The sequence below is a fragment of the Juglans microcarpa x Juglans regia genome, chromosome 1S (assembly GCF_004785595.1).
Source record: "Juglans microcarpa x Juglans regia isolate MS1-56 chromosome 1S, Jm3101_v1.0, whole genome shotgun sequence".
In the NCBI taxonomy this organism is placed as follows: domain Eukaryota; kingdom Viridiplantae; phylum Streptophyta; class Magnoliopsida; order Fagales; family Juglandaceae; genus Juglans; species Juglans microcarpa x Juglans regia.
In genome coordinates this window covers 22,558,580-22,577,322 of record NC_054595.1, presented here as the reverse complement: position 1 = coordinate 22,577,322, position 18,743 = coordinate 22,558,580, and the positions used below count along the sequence as shown (strand labels likewise).

Sequence of the window (18,743 nt, the reverse complement as noted above, 5' to 3'; positions counted from 1 at the left end):
ATTTGGACTACAGCAAAATCAGTTTTAATTGGAACTGAACTCGTCAAACGTCATGGCGACATGAGCACGTATTAAGGGTTTTGTAACTGTAACTAGATTTTGTATCATATAAACTGGCGAGCTAAATTGCATTAATTCTATTTAGTATAGTATTGTACAAGCACATGTCATGTTGATCCAAAAAAAAAAACAAAAAAGAGGCTTTCACAGCACATACCGTACGTAAGATGTAAATACTATTTGTCAATCATACAATCTTAATTTTCCTATTGAGCATCTTTTTCGGACGAAAGAGAGTCCATATTCCAGTTATACGGGCACAAAGGGTCGGACCCTCGGAGCAGGATCGTAGCTGAAGGGCGGGTGCTGCCACTTCTTGAGCACCACCTTCTCCGGCTCCGCGACCTGCTGCCTCTGCTCCTCCCTGGAATTCAAAGCCACCGTCCGATCGGTCACCAACTTCGAAGACGAGGGCGAAGCGTCAAGCGGGGACAGGAGCGGAATGGCCACGTTCCAATTGGAAGAGGGAGCGCTTATTTGCAAGGACGCCGGGGCGCGCCGTTGTAGCCGGCTGGTCTGCTGCCGGTTCCCCTGGATGCAGGATTTACTTCTAAGTGAGTCGGTCATGGATGTTCGAGGTGAGTAATCAATTTCCTCTTGTCTATGTGGTTTTGCAGATTTCGCTTGTGGAAGAGAGGTGGATGTCTGCGGGGATGTATATATAGGAGAAGCACTACACACACGTTGTGTTTGTGGGGTCCATAAAGAGTCAAAATGGATTAATATATTATTATATTTGATGTGTGGTAGCTTGGGCCAGGGCTCCGCTTTCCGGCCGATATTTCTCACTTTTCGGTCATATTTTTAACAGTAAATCTTACTCATTTTTAAAATAATTGTATAATATTTATACATTTAAGGATCATGTATATTATTATTCATTCATGTCGAAGTGGCTGGGTGTATAAAAATTCAATAATGCTGAAGCCACCGATAAAATGCCTCAAGCATGGTCGCCGATTTCTTTTTTTTATTTAATAATTAAGAAAATACTTTTCAAAGATATTGTGAATTTTAAAAATATAATATTTAAAAATATAAAAAAAAATGTATGAAAACAAATGATGAAAAAAAAATCATTTATATGAAATTTGAATAATGAATTGAGATGAGATGAGTTGAGATAAAAATTAAAAGTTAAATAAATATTATTAAAATAATATTTTTTAATATTATTATTGTTTTAAAATTTAAAAAATTTGAATTATTTATTATATTTCATAAAAAAATTTAAAATAAGATGAGTTAAAATAAATTTTAAGTCTTTTTTATCCAAACCGAGCACCATGACGATGACATCTCTCGTGCTACACCCTCTGAAAAATTGAGAAAACTAGTTGAGCCAAAACAAATTGGATAGATTCGATTTAATTCGTAACGGGTCCAATCTAGTATGGATAGAATTGAAACTGATCCTCTGATTTAGTATTTGATTTTCACATTTTAAAAATCAATTTGAATTGAATCAAATCAGTATATATATATATATATATATATATATTTTAAATTTTGTATATTACATTATATATATATATATATATTACATGCTAAATTTTTAGTTAATATAATATAAAACTTTAATCTTATTATTTAAATCTATTAATTTTATAACATAAAATTGATATAATATTTTATATAAAATAAACACTACCTATACTATATTAATATAACTAATATTAATTATATTATTTTAATCTTTTTCTTCAAATCTATTAATATCACTAATAAATTAAACCCTACAACATAATGGAGATATAAATAAAATAGAATAGCAAATAGAATATAATAAGGTCAACAAAAGAGTTGGGTGCGGTTCCTTTAACGGACCCCACCAAAACTTGTTGGCGAGGCGCTTTGACACAAACCCCCTTCGCTTTCCCTCGAAGATCTAACCGACGTTGCAAGTAACCAGCTTTGTATTGCCGAATCCGATTATTGAACAAACCTACGAAGTTAACACGGTCTGGATCAGGTGGAGCAGCCCACATGTATCCAACAACGTGGTCAATCCTAAACCTTGATGACGAAGATAATAGCTGTCGACACGTTTATCTGCTATGTCTACATATTGTCGTGCTAGCTAAGAATTTTGTACCCGCTGTGACCCTTTTGGACTGGCCGAGGATGTAATAAGCGTCATTTAAATATCATACTGTGGGCCTATAAATGTCAATCACATTGCGATACGAAGGTAAATGAACTTTCCAAAATTGGGCATTTCTGGACTATACATATATATATATATACAAGGCCCTCAAAATAAAAATTGTTAACGTTCATCGGAAAAGCATTTTGAGCTCCTCAAGCCTGGCCGTTCGAACCTCCTGGTCGGTCAGGGCCCCAGCAATCATGCGCTGCTTGCGTGCCTGGACTTGCTGCATTCGTTCCTCCACCGTGTCCTACACACACACACAGTAACTAATACCAAAACCTTTAAAAATTGAAACATGAATAGTGTACGTCACGCAGCTTTTCTGCAACCACTTCTTGACATGACAAAAGTAGAGTAATAAAAGTAACCCCATTCTCTTCTACTAAAATATACAACTGTTCCATTAAGCTAATGAATGAGTTTTGTTAGGTTAGGTTAGGTTAGGTTAAGTTGTAAACAAGTCGGCATGGCCTAATTTTATGTTATCGAGATCGAACTAGACCTACTACCCCTACTTTTTTATGTTTTTGCTTTTGGCCTATGAACTACTACGGTCTATCAAGTGTTGTTTAAAAAGTTTGTACAATGGTTGTGCATTAATTAACCCAAGAAAATCTTCACATCGGTGTGCTCCTTGGCAATGTCGGTGGCTGTGATAGGAACCTATATCTTGTGACCATAGTCAAGTTACTAGCCAAGTCAAGATAAGGTTGGACAGTCCCAAAACAGGCCCATGGGCATGTCATGGAGCCTGCCTTGACATGCCCAGAGTGCCCAAGAAGGTTGGTGATCAAACCAGCCCATTCAGCCCAGCGCCCAGCACGCCTAGCGCGTGCAGGAACAGGCCCATGAGTATGCCATGGAGCCTGCCTTGACATGCCCAGAGTGCCCAAGGAGGTTGGTGATCAAACCAGCCCATTCAGCCCAGTGCACACAGCGCGCCCAGCACGCCTAGCGCGCCCCGTGCGTTCACGTCTCACCCGCGCGCAACGCCCCAACACCCGAGCGCGCACGACTCACCTATACCCCGCACGCACGCCTCGCCCGTGCGCGCGCCCTAGCACCCCCAACGCCCCAACACCCAGCACCCCAGCGCCTAGACCAACCTAAGGCCCTGTCAGCCAGCCTAACCCACCCATGAGCTCATGCATGCCATGGGTCAACTTGGCCCATGCTAACTATGTTAATTTTTATTATTAATTTTTATTTAATTATTTATTTTTTAAGAGACCTATTGGGAGTTTCCAACTTGTTATCCTTATAAATAAGACCCTTAGTCTTTGCATTCACATCTTTTGGCAAATTCCCTAATGGATAGACTTTTTGTTCTTGAGATCATATTTCGGTGCTAGAGCACTTGAACTTTTTGGGTACAATTCGTGAATCCCAAAGAGAGAATTACACCTTGCAATTCGTAAATAAGTGTGGTTCATTCCATCTATCTTGTTCTTGCAACTTGGTACAATTAGTGAATCCAAATTGTGTTTATCAATATATGAGGTTTATTTCAATTATTGTGCAATCCTTAAATCAATAGTTGAAGTATTATCTTGTTCATCCATTATCTATCATTATCCATATATGTTCTTCATCTTGTTCATATATTTTCTTGCATATCAAAATATCCTTAAATCATAAAAAGAGTCTTCATATTCTTTGTTAAGTCCATTCATTCATAGTGTTCATCCATTGTTCATTGGTGTCATCCATTCCATTACATCCATTCAATCCAAACCAAATACAAATTTCGACCACCTTAGTGTTTGTCATCCTTTCCATACATTTGTCAAACCTTCCATAAATTGTTCCCTCCATCAAACTTGCCCTAGCCGAAACACATAACCCTTGCCAAGTCCCACTCAATTTCGACAACTACTTACCATATTGAAAGTGACCTAGCCGCCCATTCCACTTGCCAAACTTGTGTTCCTATAATTTAGGAATCCTAGTTGACCCAAATCCAACCACACCAAAGTCAGCCATCCATCAAACCCTAGCCCTATACAACTCTTACTATATTCAAAATTCAAATTCAAATTCCAATTCAAATTCAAAATCCAATCCAATCCCATAATTCTAGAAACTTCCCTAGAATCACTGTATCCCTCCAATCACTCATCCAATCCTTAAAATCTCTCAAGGCTCCCTAAGGTGATTCCTTCCTTTTAGAAGACTTGACTTCATCCAATTCAAATTCAAATTCAAAATTTCCTCATCACTCAAAGATTCCTTCCATCTTTCCAACTTACCTTATCCATTCCTAAACCAACCAAACCCTAGCATCATCCTAAGCTCAAACCCTAAGCCATCTCTTGCTAATCTCGAAATCCATCTTAGCCACCCCACAAAACCCTAGCTACACTACACCATACCTAACCAAAACACCATCCAAGTGACCCAAACATCAAGGGCAACCCTTAGGCCATTCCCATTGCATCACACACCCATAATCCTAAGCCAATCTTCTTCATAATTCACAACAACCCTAGTTGCTTCCAACCCAAACCCTAACCTCATTTCATCCATTCAACTCTAGCCTCCATCATCTCGACACTTCACTCAAGAACAAGTCTAGTCACCCACATTGAATTGTCTTAGCCTAAACACTTAGCCTACTCAAATACATCATCATTTCATCACTAAAACACCACCATTTTGTGGAAGGCCAAACAAGTTGGCAAGGTCACTCAGTCGTCATCTTCACCAAGGCAAACTAATAGACCTTAGTGTTAAGAACAAGACCGGAATCCCTAACAGGCTGACCTCCCTTGACATCCTCGGCCTAACCAAGCCAATACCTTAAGGGCTTAGACAGCCTAGGCTATACTTAAGGCCTACCTTAATTTGGTGTATTACTGTGCAATAGAAGAGTGAACTTTGTTGCACTAGGGATCCTCAAGGCGCCATCAACTACAGAAGGGTTTTTTTTTTTTTTTTTTTTGACCTCTCACCATGAAAGCTTGGCTCAATTCTTGTCATCTTGAAGGGTTAAAAAAAACGAAGAGTTATATATTTACCTTCACAATAAATCTTCTAACACAAACTGTTCGCTTTTGTCCTATACGATGAATCCGCATTATTGCTTGCTCTTCAACGGCAGGATTCCACCATGGATCCTATATATTGAATGCGTGTGAGAGGGAAGGGAGCAAGCATACATGGGGAAAAAAGTAACTACGAGAAGAAAAGGGGTGAAAAATGTACCATTAAGAAGACATTGGAGGCTGCGGTTAAATTCAAGCCTACACCGCCAGCTCTCAAAGACATTAGCAATACCTGAAATGTCAAACAATTTTTATTAACAAGCAAATGGAAAGAAATGTTAAGGTAGCAGAGTGGAAGAATTCTGGTGGAGAAAAAAGTGCTTTACCATCTTCTCTTTGGTCTCACTAAACTCCTTCAGGACCCACTCCCTCTGCTTCTGAACCAGCTTTCCATCAAATCTCAAGAACCCAATTCCCCTCCTCTTTAATGGGATCTCCAGCAAATCAAAAAATGAAGTCCATTGGCTAAAAACAATGCTCTTTTCACCAGAACCTGTCCGCTTAATACGTTCCAGGCACTCCAAGAGTCCTGAAACCTTTGAAGACTCCTTCCAGTTCTTCTCAACATCAACCCAGAACTGGTTTTCTGACGGACATGCTATGAGATCAATCTTTTTTAGCAATTGTCGACAAATTGGGCATAGCCCAGATGTTGGAGTCCGCCAGCTTGAGAGGAGACACTCCCTGCACATTTTATGTGCACATGGAGTGAGCACAGGGTCATCTGCATACTCCAAGCATATGGGGCATTCTGTGTTTTCACCCCTCCGAATGCCTTCAACAACCTCCTCAACATATGCATGGGTTGGCACAGTCTGCTTTGTAGTGGTAGAGTTAGAATTAGTTTCAAGGAACCTTCTTGCAAGCTTGCTCAGGTCTGTATACTTTTGTGAATCAGCTCGACTGCATATGTTCAAATCAAGAATTATTATAGACAAAAATAGAAAGAAAAAATGTGGTAAGATGAAATCCATTACAACAGATTAGCTCATGGCCTTTGTGATCATTTTCACACCTCATAACAAGAAATGGATGGTTGCAACACTGCCTCAATCGAAGCAGTAGCTCAAGGATATTTGCATAGTTGTGAAGAACCTTGCCTTGAGCAACAAACTGGTCAAATTGGACCTGTTTTCGTAAATGAATGTAAGCTTCTTCATTTGATAAAGACATGCCTGCTTAACAGGCTACGAATCCACTAAAAGCAATTCCAAGTGCTTGAGTGCAAAATAATGAAGTTAATGATAATTAAGTAACTAAGATAATTCTCACTTTAGATCTCTTAAAAAGTGCATCATAAAAGTCATGTTCAGCTTCTGACTGTTCACATTCAATGATCTGAATGTCCGTTGGAGGGAGAACGAGTATGGGCCTAAAACAAAAGCACCAAAAGTTACGATGCTGACAGTTGCACAAACTGACTATTAATAGGGTCAAAAACGAAAGCAAGCATGATCACCTTCCTTCTTTATCCTTCGACTCCTTTGTTCTTCTCAACATCAATGGCCTCAAAATAGCTTTGATCAGTTTCATCCCTCTTGGATCACCATTCTCATAGGGCTTTTGAATCAATTTGTTCCACCTACATTATGGATTAGAATTAATAACCTGCTAATTATGAATTCTAGCAAAGCTTAAATTCTGTAAGTTTGTATTCCCAGGCAGTAACAGAAGAGTGATGCCTAGAAAGCTAGTGTTGAACAAGTTTTATCCTACCAAGCCCAATTGCACCATGGTTCGACGTGTAAGAAGCATAAGAGGCTGTAGAGATCTTCCAAGTTATTCTGCGGCAAGTGATAAAAAGAAGATTTCAAAAAGTTACGAATATGATGTGCTAGAGTATTTCCTTTTCCTGACTTTTAAAGCCAACAGATTAATCATTTAGATGAAGGGTATTGGTTTAAAGACGGCTAAAAATGCATGCAATGAGTAGAACTAAAGAAAAAGGTACTATATACTTCGGTACCATATATTTCAGGGACTATTTGCCCGTGCAATTATGATATTATCTCGCAAACAAGGTATATAAACAATGAAAACCTGAATAGGGGTTCCTGTTAGACACCACCGGCAGTGTGAGGACAATGAAAAGGCGGCCTGAGCACCTTGAGTCTTCCAGGATTTTATGGTGTGAGCTTCATCTAGAACCACCCTATACCAACTGACCCTGTGAAAGATGCTGTTCTCTGAATCCTGTAACAGCGTTACAAAGTTTCCTTTAAAAGACAACAGTTAAAAGTGGAAACCTAAATGACTATCAGTGTTTCAAGAATTCCAGTAAATGAATTTTTTAGTTGGGAAAATGAAGCAATTGTCCATCTGAAGATATAGTATTTATAGTATTTCCTTACATTTTTATAAGCTGCAGTTAATACTCCGTATGTTGTCAAGACCACATTGTGTTCTGCGATCACCTTTGGACTGGCTCTGCTCCCACCATAGTGAACGAAAATGGATATACTTTCAGGCTTTGAATGGGTTTCAAGCTCATCCTGGGATTTTTAACAGAATTAATAAGACACTCTAGTCAAGTAGATAAAATTGTGGTAACATTTCTCAGTTACTTTTCTCTCACTAATCAGTAACGAAAGAACCATTAGCATTTTCTGTTCTCTGTAGCCTAATGGCATCATTGATCGACCCATAACATAAATCAAAAGGTTATTACTTGGGTTTCATAACATCACCGATTATCTTTTACTTATTAACATATGAGAAAGGATACTCACCTTCCATTGTCCCAGCAATGCCATGGGACAAACAATGAGAGTTCCACCATTTGCTTTAGAAGAGGCTTTGATATGGCTATCTTTATTACTCTTTGTAATTTCAGTACCATCAGCGGTTGCAGTGCTACACTCGTGGTTAACGTGGCATCCCCTACCTGGCCTTGCAAGTATTAGAGCGATTGTCATCACAGTCTTCCCAAGCCCCATGGCATCTGCCAATATCTGAAGATAATACATTATTGGTTAGAAATAAACCTCATGGACCATAGATATATAACAACCTTACCATCCAACCCACAACATCTAACACGCACAAAGAAAGAAATGGTTGGTTAATTCAATATAAGAAAGCAATCCACGTGAAAGTGTAAATTAAGGGGTAGAACTCACTCCTCCTCTTGCCATCTGTGTTGCAGTTGGAAATTTTGTAGTTGATTCCCCTGAGAAAGTGTTCACATATATTGAGGAAGCCCGCCTGCAAATAGCATGTTAGCTGAAGTAATTACTTTATAGATATTTGATCTAACCGCACATGAGCATATGTGTGTACAGACACAAAACTACATACTCATCACTTATTTGATATGCTGCCCAGCATGGATGAAGTGTTTTCGCTGCTTTCTCAGCATGTATTCCCTTCTCTAATTCTAACATCCAGTAGAGAGCTTGTTTCTGGTACGGCCTAAGATCACACATGAGTGTATATGGGGGTTCCATCTCCTAAAGAATTACAGGAGGAATAAAAAAAGAAACCACTTGGTGACTTTTCATATCATCATAATTTGCACCAAATAGTGAATGTAACAGATAACCGGTCAAATTGCTCCACCTCCAAGTTATACATTTCTTCTGCCCCCACAAGTTTGTTCAGAGATGACTCTGAGAGAGCTTGTTCATCTTTGCTTTGTTCTGGATACTGCTGACAACCCTTTCTTCGCTTCACAATGGGCAACATTGATGCAGCTTCTTCTGAATCATCCTGTTCAGATTAACAGCAAGTATTATTTTTTGTGACCTGTGCTACACTCCTGAGACTTTACATATTAGCCTCTGGTATGCCACTTTGCCTTCTGCTATTGGTCCTCTGGGTGCAAATAACAAAGGTCATTTTCATTGGCATCCGCGGGGGGCGGGGGTGTCCAATAGCATAAAGTGGCTGACCCATGAAAAGTAAAATAAAAATCCAAATGCTAATGCTTGTCGGGTCAAATAACCAAACAAACAGCATTAAAAAAAAAAAAAGGGATGAGGCATCATACATACATCTAGATTTAGCACACGTTTCCGAGAATGAAGTTCTTCGGGGGTAAATTCAGCCTGATGACACACCAAAAAAGCAAGATTGAAACTTAAAAAGTACTAAGAGAAATATCAGTCACCACAAGGTGTGTTCACTTACCGAGAATAGTAAAATAAACAGGAAAGGCAAAGATTTAGAGCATACCTTCTGATATGGTTTAATTTTCAACAATTTAAACAGACTGAGAAGAGGATGAAGCGTAGAGTCAATGTTATAGGGAGCATCTAGCCTCCATGAAGACGCGTCGTCCTTCGTGAAAATTGAATGGTGAATGTAAAAGCTGCCAGGCATGTAATCGGTCAAATTCGTTGAGACTATATTTGTGTTAGGAAATATACAATAATAAAATAAAAATTACAATGAAATAAAAATTCAAACAAAACCAACTTAGACTGATAAATACAATCAATTTAAAAATACCAACAATTTGTTTCACCACTATAAGATCCTGCTACTAGATTAAACTTTAAATTTTGGTTTGTGACATGAGAAAACAAGCGGACAGCACAAATTTTAAAGCCTTACCTTACACATAGCATGATTTCTTGCATAATGGAAAGGTTTGATGGTGCAGCTACGCATCGTCCAAGAACTTTAACCTTAGAGGAATTTACAAGCGGAACAACACATTTTCCCCACTCCATCGGAAGCCGACCAATCTAAACAAAAGTTGGGAAAAAAAGAACGGTTCATGCAACGTAAATAAACATCTAGCTCCAAGCAAATAAAAAAAATCACATCTAATATTTCCAAGGAGAGGAAAATGGAAGGTTTGTACAGCATAAGGAAACTGCAAGTTATGAACTATACATGATGTAAATGTCCATGAAGTATACCTCTCCAGACCGTTTAGTTGAGAAACGAACAATCCACTGTGCATTATGTCTCCAATTTGTGGAAGAAAAAGCAAAATGGACAACCTCATTGTCAACCAATTTCCTTCCTTTTGAGGTCGAAAGTGCGGTGACTATTGTCCTTCCCACCAGAAACCATTCTGGATCCTCCGGAAAATCACCATCCTCCACCAAACCAGAAACGACCCTTTCCTCAACTATTTCCGTTTTCACCTTCTGAGGTTTCGAACAAAAGTTAGAACCAATTGGTTCTTTCGCAGATACCTTGTTCTCAGCCCCAACCGGTCCTTTCACATATACCCTGTTCTCATACCACAAATCAGATTCCTTTATCACTTTAACTTCAGGCGTCGATTCAATAGGTAATTCTTCTTTTACGTGTACCTTATTATCAGGCCCCAAATCAGGTTCTTCTGTCAATTCAACTTTAGTCCTGGAATCATTTGGTAATCCTTCCTTAACGTGTATCTCATTCTCAGCCCTCAAATCAGGTACCTCTTTGACTTCACCTTTAGGCCTAGACTCATTTGGTGATCCTTCTTTCACTTGTACCTTATCTACCTCATCCTCAGAACCCAGATAAGGTTCCTCCTTCACTTCTACTTTAGGACTAGACTCATTTAGTGATTGATCATTCTCTAGATCTTTAGGACCCGCTTCTTTCTCTTGGGAAATGGAATACTCACCACTAGACTTAACGCGAGTGTTGTACCTAAGCCAGAGCCACTCTTGGAAGGACTTGCCTTTGACCCTTTCTAACGGAACCAATGCAAGAGTACTATTAGACACCTCGGGTTTATTTTCAAAACCCGTACTCAGAAAATCCATACCGGGTTCCTCCTTGACTCTTACTACTCCTAGCTCTCTAGGTTGCTCTTCCTTCATCTGGGTTCTCAGACACTCCTCGGATATCACCTTCGTATTCGTCGCCTTAAGGAACTTGTCAAAAGTCATTTTCTCCGAGGTCTTGGAGATCCCGTCACCAGGTCGCTCCTTCACTTTGCTCTCCGGGTCGGGACCCGGAAGCGATCTCGGTTTCACTTCTTCGGGATCCTCAGAGTCCTCCGCCTTGATCTGGGTGGAGATCCGAGCGCCTGTACTGGTAACGGTGCGTATCACGGTGAGGGGCTGGGGGAAGAAGACGGGATTTTGGAGGGCACCATCGGTGTCATCCACGGGTTGAGCCGCCATGATTTAGAAGACGAGAAATGGAGAGTAAGGTTTGTGAAAAGGCGAAATAGTGAAAGAGAAAATGCAGAATTTGTGCTCAGAGAGAGAGAGAGAGAGAGGAAACAGAGGGAAGTGATTGTGAACGGGAAAGAGAAGCGGAGGGATTTTGGAATATAAATAAAAAAGTTGGCGCGAAAGGTTTTTACGGAGTTAAAATTCCATCTTCACGATGTTGGCGCGCAAGTGCGGGGGTAAAAAAAGAAAAGAGAGGTAAATAAATGTATGACTTTGGCCAAGTGGCGTTTTAAGAGGGGAGCAGAGGTTGCACGGAAAGTTTAAACTACTGTCGTTTCGGTTTTTTGGAAAGGAGCATCACTTTTTAGCCTATCTTGGTATATTGCCAACATTGATACACAAAAGAAATTAAATTAAAAATAATGTTACATACAGCATTTTGATAAAAAGTAAAGTTTATTATTAAAAAATTAATTTTTTTTAATTTCTTATTTACTCATTTTTTTTAAAAAAATTGTGTGATTTTTATACACTGTATGATTATAAATATCATTTGTTTTAAATTAATATTTTTATTTTGTAAAGATATATAGCAACGTATAGGTATAAGTATTAGATGATTAGATTCTTTTAAAAAAATATTTTATATTTTTTGAAAAAATAGTAAAATCTTAATGATAATCTGTAATAAAAAGATAATAGTTTCACTATTTGAATATAAGTATTCTAAGAAATCGGAAGAATGGTGTCGCCTTCAGAGTTATCTAAGGTGGTGAAAAGCTTTACAGAATCTTCAATAGGTTAGTCAAAGTTAAAGAACATTTTTTATAAATATAGAAAAAATTTAACTTTTAACTATTTTATTTACATAAATCTCTACATTAAAATAGTTATTTTTTTATTATATTACAATAAAATAATATAAAATGAATTTAGTTTTGATTATTCATATCAAATCTCCACATTATATTATCTATTTATTCATTATATAGTAATGAGTAACTACTAATTTCAAAAATATTTAATTTTTTTAATTATTTTTTTTTTAATTTTATCATATTTTACTATTCTACCTATTATATATTAATTAATAATTATATTCTAATTAAATTAATATATCACTAACTCAAATTAATATATCAATTATGATAAAATATGTGATAGAAATAAATGAAGAGATAAATAATTGATAATATGTATTTGATATATGTACAGTAACTTTTAAATTTAGAAAAAAAATTTAAAGTCATTGTAGCTAAATTCAAATTATTTAGAATTTAGTTAATCTATTGTAAACATATTTTACTCTCTAATAATTAAATACTCAATAAATTTAGATGTTCTAAGAAAGCAAAATGATGAAAAAAGAGTTGGGCTATTAGAGCATTCACATTGGAATCCCTATAAAATTCCTTATAATTTAGCTAAAAAGTACATTTTCTAAAATTTTTTCTTAAATTTTACTCATCTTTCAAAAATCTTCTACATCTCATTCCCTATCCATTTCCTATTCTATTAAAATAATATTTTTTTATTCTTTCTTTATTATTTTTTTCTCTCGCTTTCATTTACAAATATAAATTAATATTTTTTTTATGTTTTGAACTATTACTCTAGTGAATATTTTAAATAAAAAATTTAAAATATATTTTTTTATATTTTTGTAGTTATTTAAATTATTTTTAAAACTATTATTTAAAACTACAATAAATATGAGTATGAGAGAAAATATAGATAATTGGAAGAAGAATTAATTTAATAGAAATGCTCTTGATATATTAGAAAGAGCGCTGTTATGCCCACCGAAACTTCGGTACCAAATAGTCTAAATCATTTTTTCATTTTTCTCTTATTTTACTTTCACACATTTTTAATCATTTTAAAAATTTTTTTTAAAAATAATTAAAATTATAAAATTATTATAAAATATTTTCTTAATTATTAAGTAACAATTTTTAAAAAACAAAATTCGGTAGAAAAAATCGATAGAAAATTTATGTAAGAGTAGTGTTTCTCTATTAGAAATACAAGAAATACTTTAACCATCAAAATATTATATAAAAATAAATTTATAAATTGACGTAACTTGATATGATGCGTTAGATTATAGAGTTATTTTTATTATAAAATAAATTTAACGTATCTTATAAAGGCACGTCAATTTATAGATTTATTTTTATATAATCCTTTTATATTTGTATCAATTCTCTTAAAATATTGTTAGAAGTGACCGGCTGATTTTCTCAAAAAAATTAAACAAAAACAAAAACATATTTAGTAATAACCAAACAGATTAGTAATTTAGCACAAGTTGAAAGCACAATTCAAATTTCAAACTCAAAAGTATTTAGAGAAGGAAAACATATATTCATCATCTATTTTTTATTATCCCCTCATCATTTCATGATATGACATTAGATGATAGATTCACAAGTAAAATATAATAAATAATTTATAATCATCTAATAACACATTATAAAATGATGAGAGGATGATGAGAAACATGAAAGATTATAAAAATGTTAAATCTACACAAAAATGTTATAAAAACAAATTTAAAACTTGTAAAAATATGAAAAGTTCTCAAAATCATCACCTAAATTGCAGTTGTTCACAATCAATCATGTACAACTTTTCCATTCACTAGATACTGGCAATTTCAAAATAGTATGAACAAATAAATTATTTAATATAAAAGTCTAAAACTAGAAAGATATATTATATTTTCTCATTACCCACGGTCAAGAAGTCACTTTTAAGTTTTTAGGTAAGATCAGACTATTTGAGTTATGTAGAGAACTAGCAATTTCAGGTTAATAAAAAACTTATTAGTTGATTGATAGGTTAATTCATCTAATATTAACTCTTTATGTTTCCACTGCTACTATCGAGTAAGCATAGGTTAATTTGTTTAGTATTAACTCTTAAGAGCACTCACATTGGTTTATGCATATGCATATGTAAAATCACATATTTTAAAGATCCACTCTGCTATTCAAGCAAAACTCTCACATTGGCTTATAAATATTTGAAGTAAAATATTATTATTTTATTATTATTAATTTTGTGCCTTTTTTTTATAGAGTTTGCAATTAACATGTACTAGGTTAACATGAACTATTTTAACACATGCAATTAGCATCCAATACATGTATTAACCTGTACTCATAACCTGTACATGTATTAGCACCCAGTACATGTATTAGTACATTTAGCAATTCTATATATAATAAAATACATCAAATTTATATACACAAAAAATGAATCACATGGGCTCATAAACAACACATATTAACTCGTACTCAAAACTTACACGTGACTAATATCAACTTCATAATTATGTACTCAAAGCCAGTTTGTAATGTCAACTTAATACAAATTCTTTGTATCAAAATCAACTTGATACAAGTTCCAAAAAGTTGATTTTGATACAAATTCATTACAATACAAATTTATTTAAGACCATTACAATACAAATTTCCAGCAACAATATAGAATGAAAACAGTTTAGAATACACTAAAGCAGCAATTAAGGACCTTTGACTTAAAGATGAGGCCACCAAGGAGTAAAGCAACAGCAATATCCAGCAACCACCAACAAGTCCTCCAGCGGCCCCATCACCAGCATTAGCATTAGGTCCTCCGGCGGCTCCATCACCAACAAGCAGCAAGAAAAACCAGCAACCACCAATAACTCCTTCAGCGACTCCATCACCAACAAGCAACAAGAAAAACTAGCAACCACCAACAACTCCTCCAGTAGCTCCACCACCAGCAAGCAGTAAGAAAAACCAAATTTCACCAATAACAAAATTCATCCAATTGATTGGTACCCATCCACCATCAACCACCAATAAAATACGGTTCCATATAGAGGTACAAAAAATGATATAGATTTCATAGCAACTAGCAGTACAACAATACCCAAAATATGTCACCACAATAAAAATTAAAAAAAAAATAAAAAAAATCAAAAAGTGCACAAAACAATGCATACAAAACTTTCTCATGGATGAAGGATACTTAGCCGCAAGCAACCTGGTTCACCAAGTTTTATAGAAAGAAAAATGCTATATCTCCTGCTGGAGACTAACAGTGTATTTTGATGTGTTTTATTAAGTTTTTTTTTTATATAAATTTTTTTAATAATTTTTAATATTTTAAAAAAATAAAAAATCATAATATTATTAACAAATATTTTCTTAATAACGAAGTAAAATAAAAAATTTATTTTATTTTTATGGGTTTTTTTTTTTACTTTCTGATTAAGAAAGTGTTTTCTTAATGATATTCTAAATCTATTTTATTTTTTTAAAATATTAAAAAATCTATATAAAAATAACTTTAAAAAACACATGTAAAATAATACTACACCCCAGCGGGGGCTGTAGCATGACCCTTACAGAAACCATGGTAGGTCATTTAAGAATAATCAACTACATCACAAAAGAACGATCCAAAAGACATTCAAATCAGTAATATTATGAGATCATACGACCAAAAATCAAACACGTGCCTTCTTGATTCAAAACCCTAACTCTTAAGGAATTCAAAAGAGAACGATAAGGAGACAACCCAGAAGTTTAGAAAAATATGAAAGAGCACCAAATTAGAACGTAAATTGAAACTAAAACAAAATTTCAAACAAACAAATGAAACGTACCTCTCATCTCCTGTTTCTTCTCTCAACTCAATGAGCAGTGTTTGCAACAACAAAAGATTTAGATTTAAAAGACGTTTGGGGTTATATATAGCCTGTGACTATAGGATCTTTACAAGAGTTAGGGAATCAAATGGTGGATGGAAGCATAAGAGTTAGGGCTTTCTTGATTGGAATGAACGGGGGAAACAGAGGGAGAAAATCATATCTGAAAAAGAGAGAGCCAACAGAAAAAGAAAACCAAGCAACTGATGAGTCCAGAACCCTTGATTTTGTTGTGAGAGAGAGGTGCACGGGTTTGATTCCAATGGGATTGTTCGAGTCGAGAAAGGAATGGAGAAGAATAATTCGTGTGGAGAAGAAATGGATACGTTCGGGATGAAATGTCGAGAGAGAGTGGGAGGAGAGAGAAATAATTAGTAAAATGATTGATCATAGATCTCCAAATTTGTATAGTTACTGTTCATAATTATGCAAATATTTGAAGATACATAATCCAATGTAGTGAAATTTAAGCTCGTATTATGCAAATATGATAATGGATAAATTGTCAAGAATTTTACTTCAAATATGATACTGGGCCCATGAAAAATCATTATCGAGCTTAATTTGGAGGGAAAATACTAAGTTCATATTTCAGTTTATTTTCTTTATGTAAAGATCTCTAGCAAAATAGGAAACTTTTTGTATTTCAAAAAAAAAAATTATCTTATTACTTATAAGATAATTTATAGACATAGATTTTTTATATATAATTATATGACGTATGATTATTACCTTTTTATATAATCACAAGAAAAAAATATATACTATCACTAAATCCTAGTTCTGCCACTGGTTAGATACAATTTACAATAAATCGAATTTTACAAATTTCAGTGTATCGAAACGGGCCAATTTTTTTTATAAGATCGGTTGACGAAACATTTATTTCAATATTTAATCAGATCCACACTGCATTAAATGCTCTATCTGATATATAAGAAAGAAAATCTTTCATTCCGTGACTTTTCGCCCAAACGTTTTCAGGTGTATGCAGATCCATTTCAATTCTTTTCGGATGTTACGTGGCATTTGTTGATTAGCTGATGAGAAATTAATGGCCTCAACGTTTACTCAAGAAAATAAATAAATGACGAGTTGATACAAAATTATTTATAGAACCAATAGAGATGAGCAGGCTAATGTATGGTTAATAGTGCATTATTTGTATTCAAAATTCACATTAATTCATCTTATTTTATCATTATTATTTTCTTAAATTTTTACATAAAATATAATAAATAATTCAACTTTTCTAAATCTTATAATTTTTTTAAAATTTTATATAAATTATAATAAATAATATAACTTTTAATCTATTATTCACAAAACTTCTAAGAATCCAAAAATCTCCTAAAACATGTGTTCCACCTTGGCCTCGCATTTTGATCCGTGATCTGTTACTCTTTCACTTCACACCGCACCTATCTTATAAGGACACGCACAGGGAGAAAGACCCGTACCAAGCCCCGCCTATCATTATCAACAGCCACCCATCCACAACCATGTGCACCTTAGAAAAGCGTGGCGACCTCTTCTTCCTAACCCTCACCGGCGACGGCGAGCACCGCTTCAGCCCGACAGTCATCGACTCCCTCATCTTGGTTCTCTCCCAAGTCAAATCCCAAGCCGTCCGCGGCTCCGCTCTGATCACCACCGCCCACGGCAAGTTCTTCTCCAATGGGTTCGACCTATCCTGGGCCCAAGCCGCCGGATCCTCCTCCGGCGCCCGCGAGCGGCTCCACCACATGGTTGAGTCCTTCAGACCGGTTGCCTCCGCGCTCCTCTCGCTCCCTATGCCCACCATAGCCGCCATAAACGGCCACGCTGCCGCCGCCGGATTCCTCTTCGCGCTCAGCCACGACTACGTCCTCATGCGGCACGACAGAGGCGTGCTGTACATGAGCGAGGTCGACCTCGGGCTGACCTTCCCCGATTACTTCACGGCCATGATGAGGTCAAAGATCGGCTCGGTTTCGGCCAGGCGGGACATCTTACTCAGGGGGATGAAGATAAAGGGGGAGGAGGCGGTGAGGATGGGGATCGTGGACGCGGCGCACGAGAGCGTGGGAGAGGCGGCGGTGCACCTGGGAGAACAGTTGGGGCAGAGGAAGTGGAACGGTGAGGTGTACGCCGAGATAAGGAAGAGCCTGTATCCCGAGGTGTGTGGGGTGCTGGGATTGGCTCCCAAAACCGTAATAGCCTCTTCTAAGCTTTAGAGAGATTAATGTCATGGCCGTTCTGTCTGCCCGTGTTATCAAATAAGAAATGTCTCGGGATTAATAATCTGTGTGTTTTGGGGATTTTCAAAGTTGGGGTTGGGTTTTGGATTATAAGTGATGCATAAAATCACCCACCAAACAAAGTTAGAACTTCGAATCAATCTCATTGTCGGAAAACGCATATTTTTCTTTTTAGGGTTGCTTTGACGTGCTACGTTTTCCTTTTATTCAAATTTGTGTGAAGGTTTTGGAACTAGGGGATAGGAGGGTCGGCCAAAACGAGCCAACCCTGTAAGGTTCCACAAATTATGTCGGCCATATGTCTTGATAGCCATACAGCACTCACCAGTCAAGGGCGAGCGTGGCATAATTAGCCAACCGACCCTTTTAAATTTCCCTCGAGCATCACGACCCATATTTATATGAGACCCTTTCTCATCTCGCTTAGGTCTCTTTTCGATGTGGGATGTAGGCAGGGTACCAAACATCGCATCA

At 36.2% G+C, this 18,743-nt stretch overlaps 3 protein-coding genes and 1 non-coding gene across 4 annotated transcripts; 1 reads left to right on the top strand and 3 right to left on the bottom strand.

Annotated features, from left to right (window-relative positions):
* Positions 1-89: 89 nt before the first annotated feature.
* Positions 90-700, bottom strand: LOC121245897 (uncharacterized protein At4g14450, chloroplastic-like). The gene has a single exon (XM_041143806.1). It carries the CDS (start codon positions 625-627, stop codon positions 310-312), a length of 318 nt encoding a protein of 105 aa, XP_040999740.1. The 5' UTR covers positions 628-700; the 3' UTR covers positions 90-309.
* Positions 701-2,092: 1,392 nt separating this feature from the next.
* Positions 2,093-11,455, bottom strand: LOC121245837 (DNA repair protein RAD5B). Its single transcript, XM_041143717.1, has 19 exons — positions 11,200-11,455; positions 10,122-11,094; positions 9,811-9,944; positions 9,430-9,565; positions 9,249-9,302; positions 8,815-8,964; positions 8,554-8,705; positions 8,376-8,460; positions 7,986-8,207; positions 7,608-7,748; positions 7,297-7,449; positions 6,973-7,040; positions 6,716-6,838; positions 6,529-6,628; positions 6,272-6,384; positions 5,583-6,159; positions 5,417-5,488; positions 5,230-5,328; positions 2,093-2,459 (listed from the first exon to the last, which is right to left on the bottom strand). The coding sequence occupies exons 1-19, from the start codon at positions 11,328-11,330 to the stop codon at positions 2,337-2,339; spliced, it is 3,606 nt and encodes a 1,201-aa protein (XP_040999651.1). The 5' UTR covers positions 11,331-11,455; the 3' UTR covers positions 2,093-2,336.
* Positions 11,456-17,384: 5,929 nt separating this feature from the next.
* On the top strand, positions 17,385-18,409 carry LOC121245882 (enoyl-CoA delta isomerase 2, peroxisomal-like). The gene has a single exon (XM_041143789.1). It carries the CDS (start codon positions 17,532-17,534, stop codon positions 18,243-18,245), a length of 714 nt encoding a protein of 237 aa, XP_040999723.1. The 5' UTR covers positions 17,385-17,531; the 3' UTR covers positions 18,246-18,409.
* Positions 18,410-18,510: 101 nt separating this feature from the next.
* On the bottom strand, positions 18,511-18,638 carry LOC121247917. Its single transcript, XR_005937319.1, has one exon. It is a non-coding gene; the product is annotated as a U11 spliceosomal RNA (small nuclear RNA).
* Between the last annotated feature and the right edge of the window lie 105 nt (positions 18,639-18,743).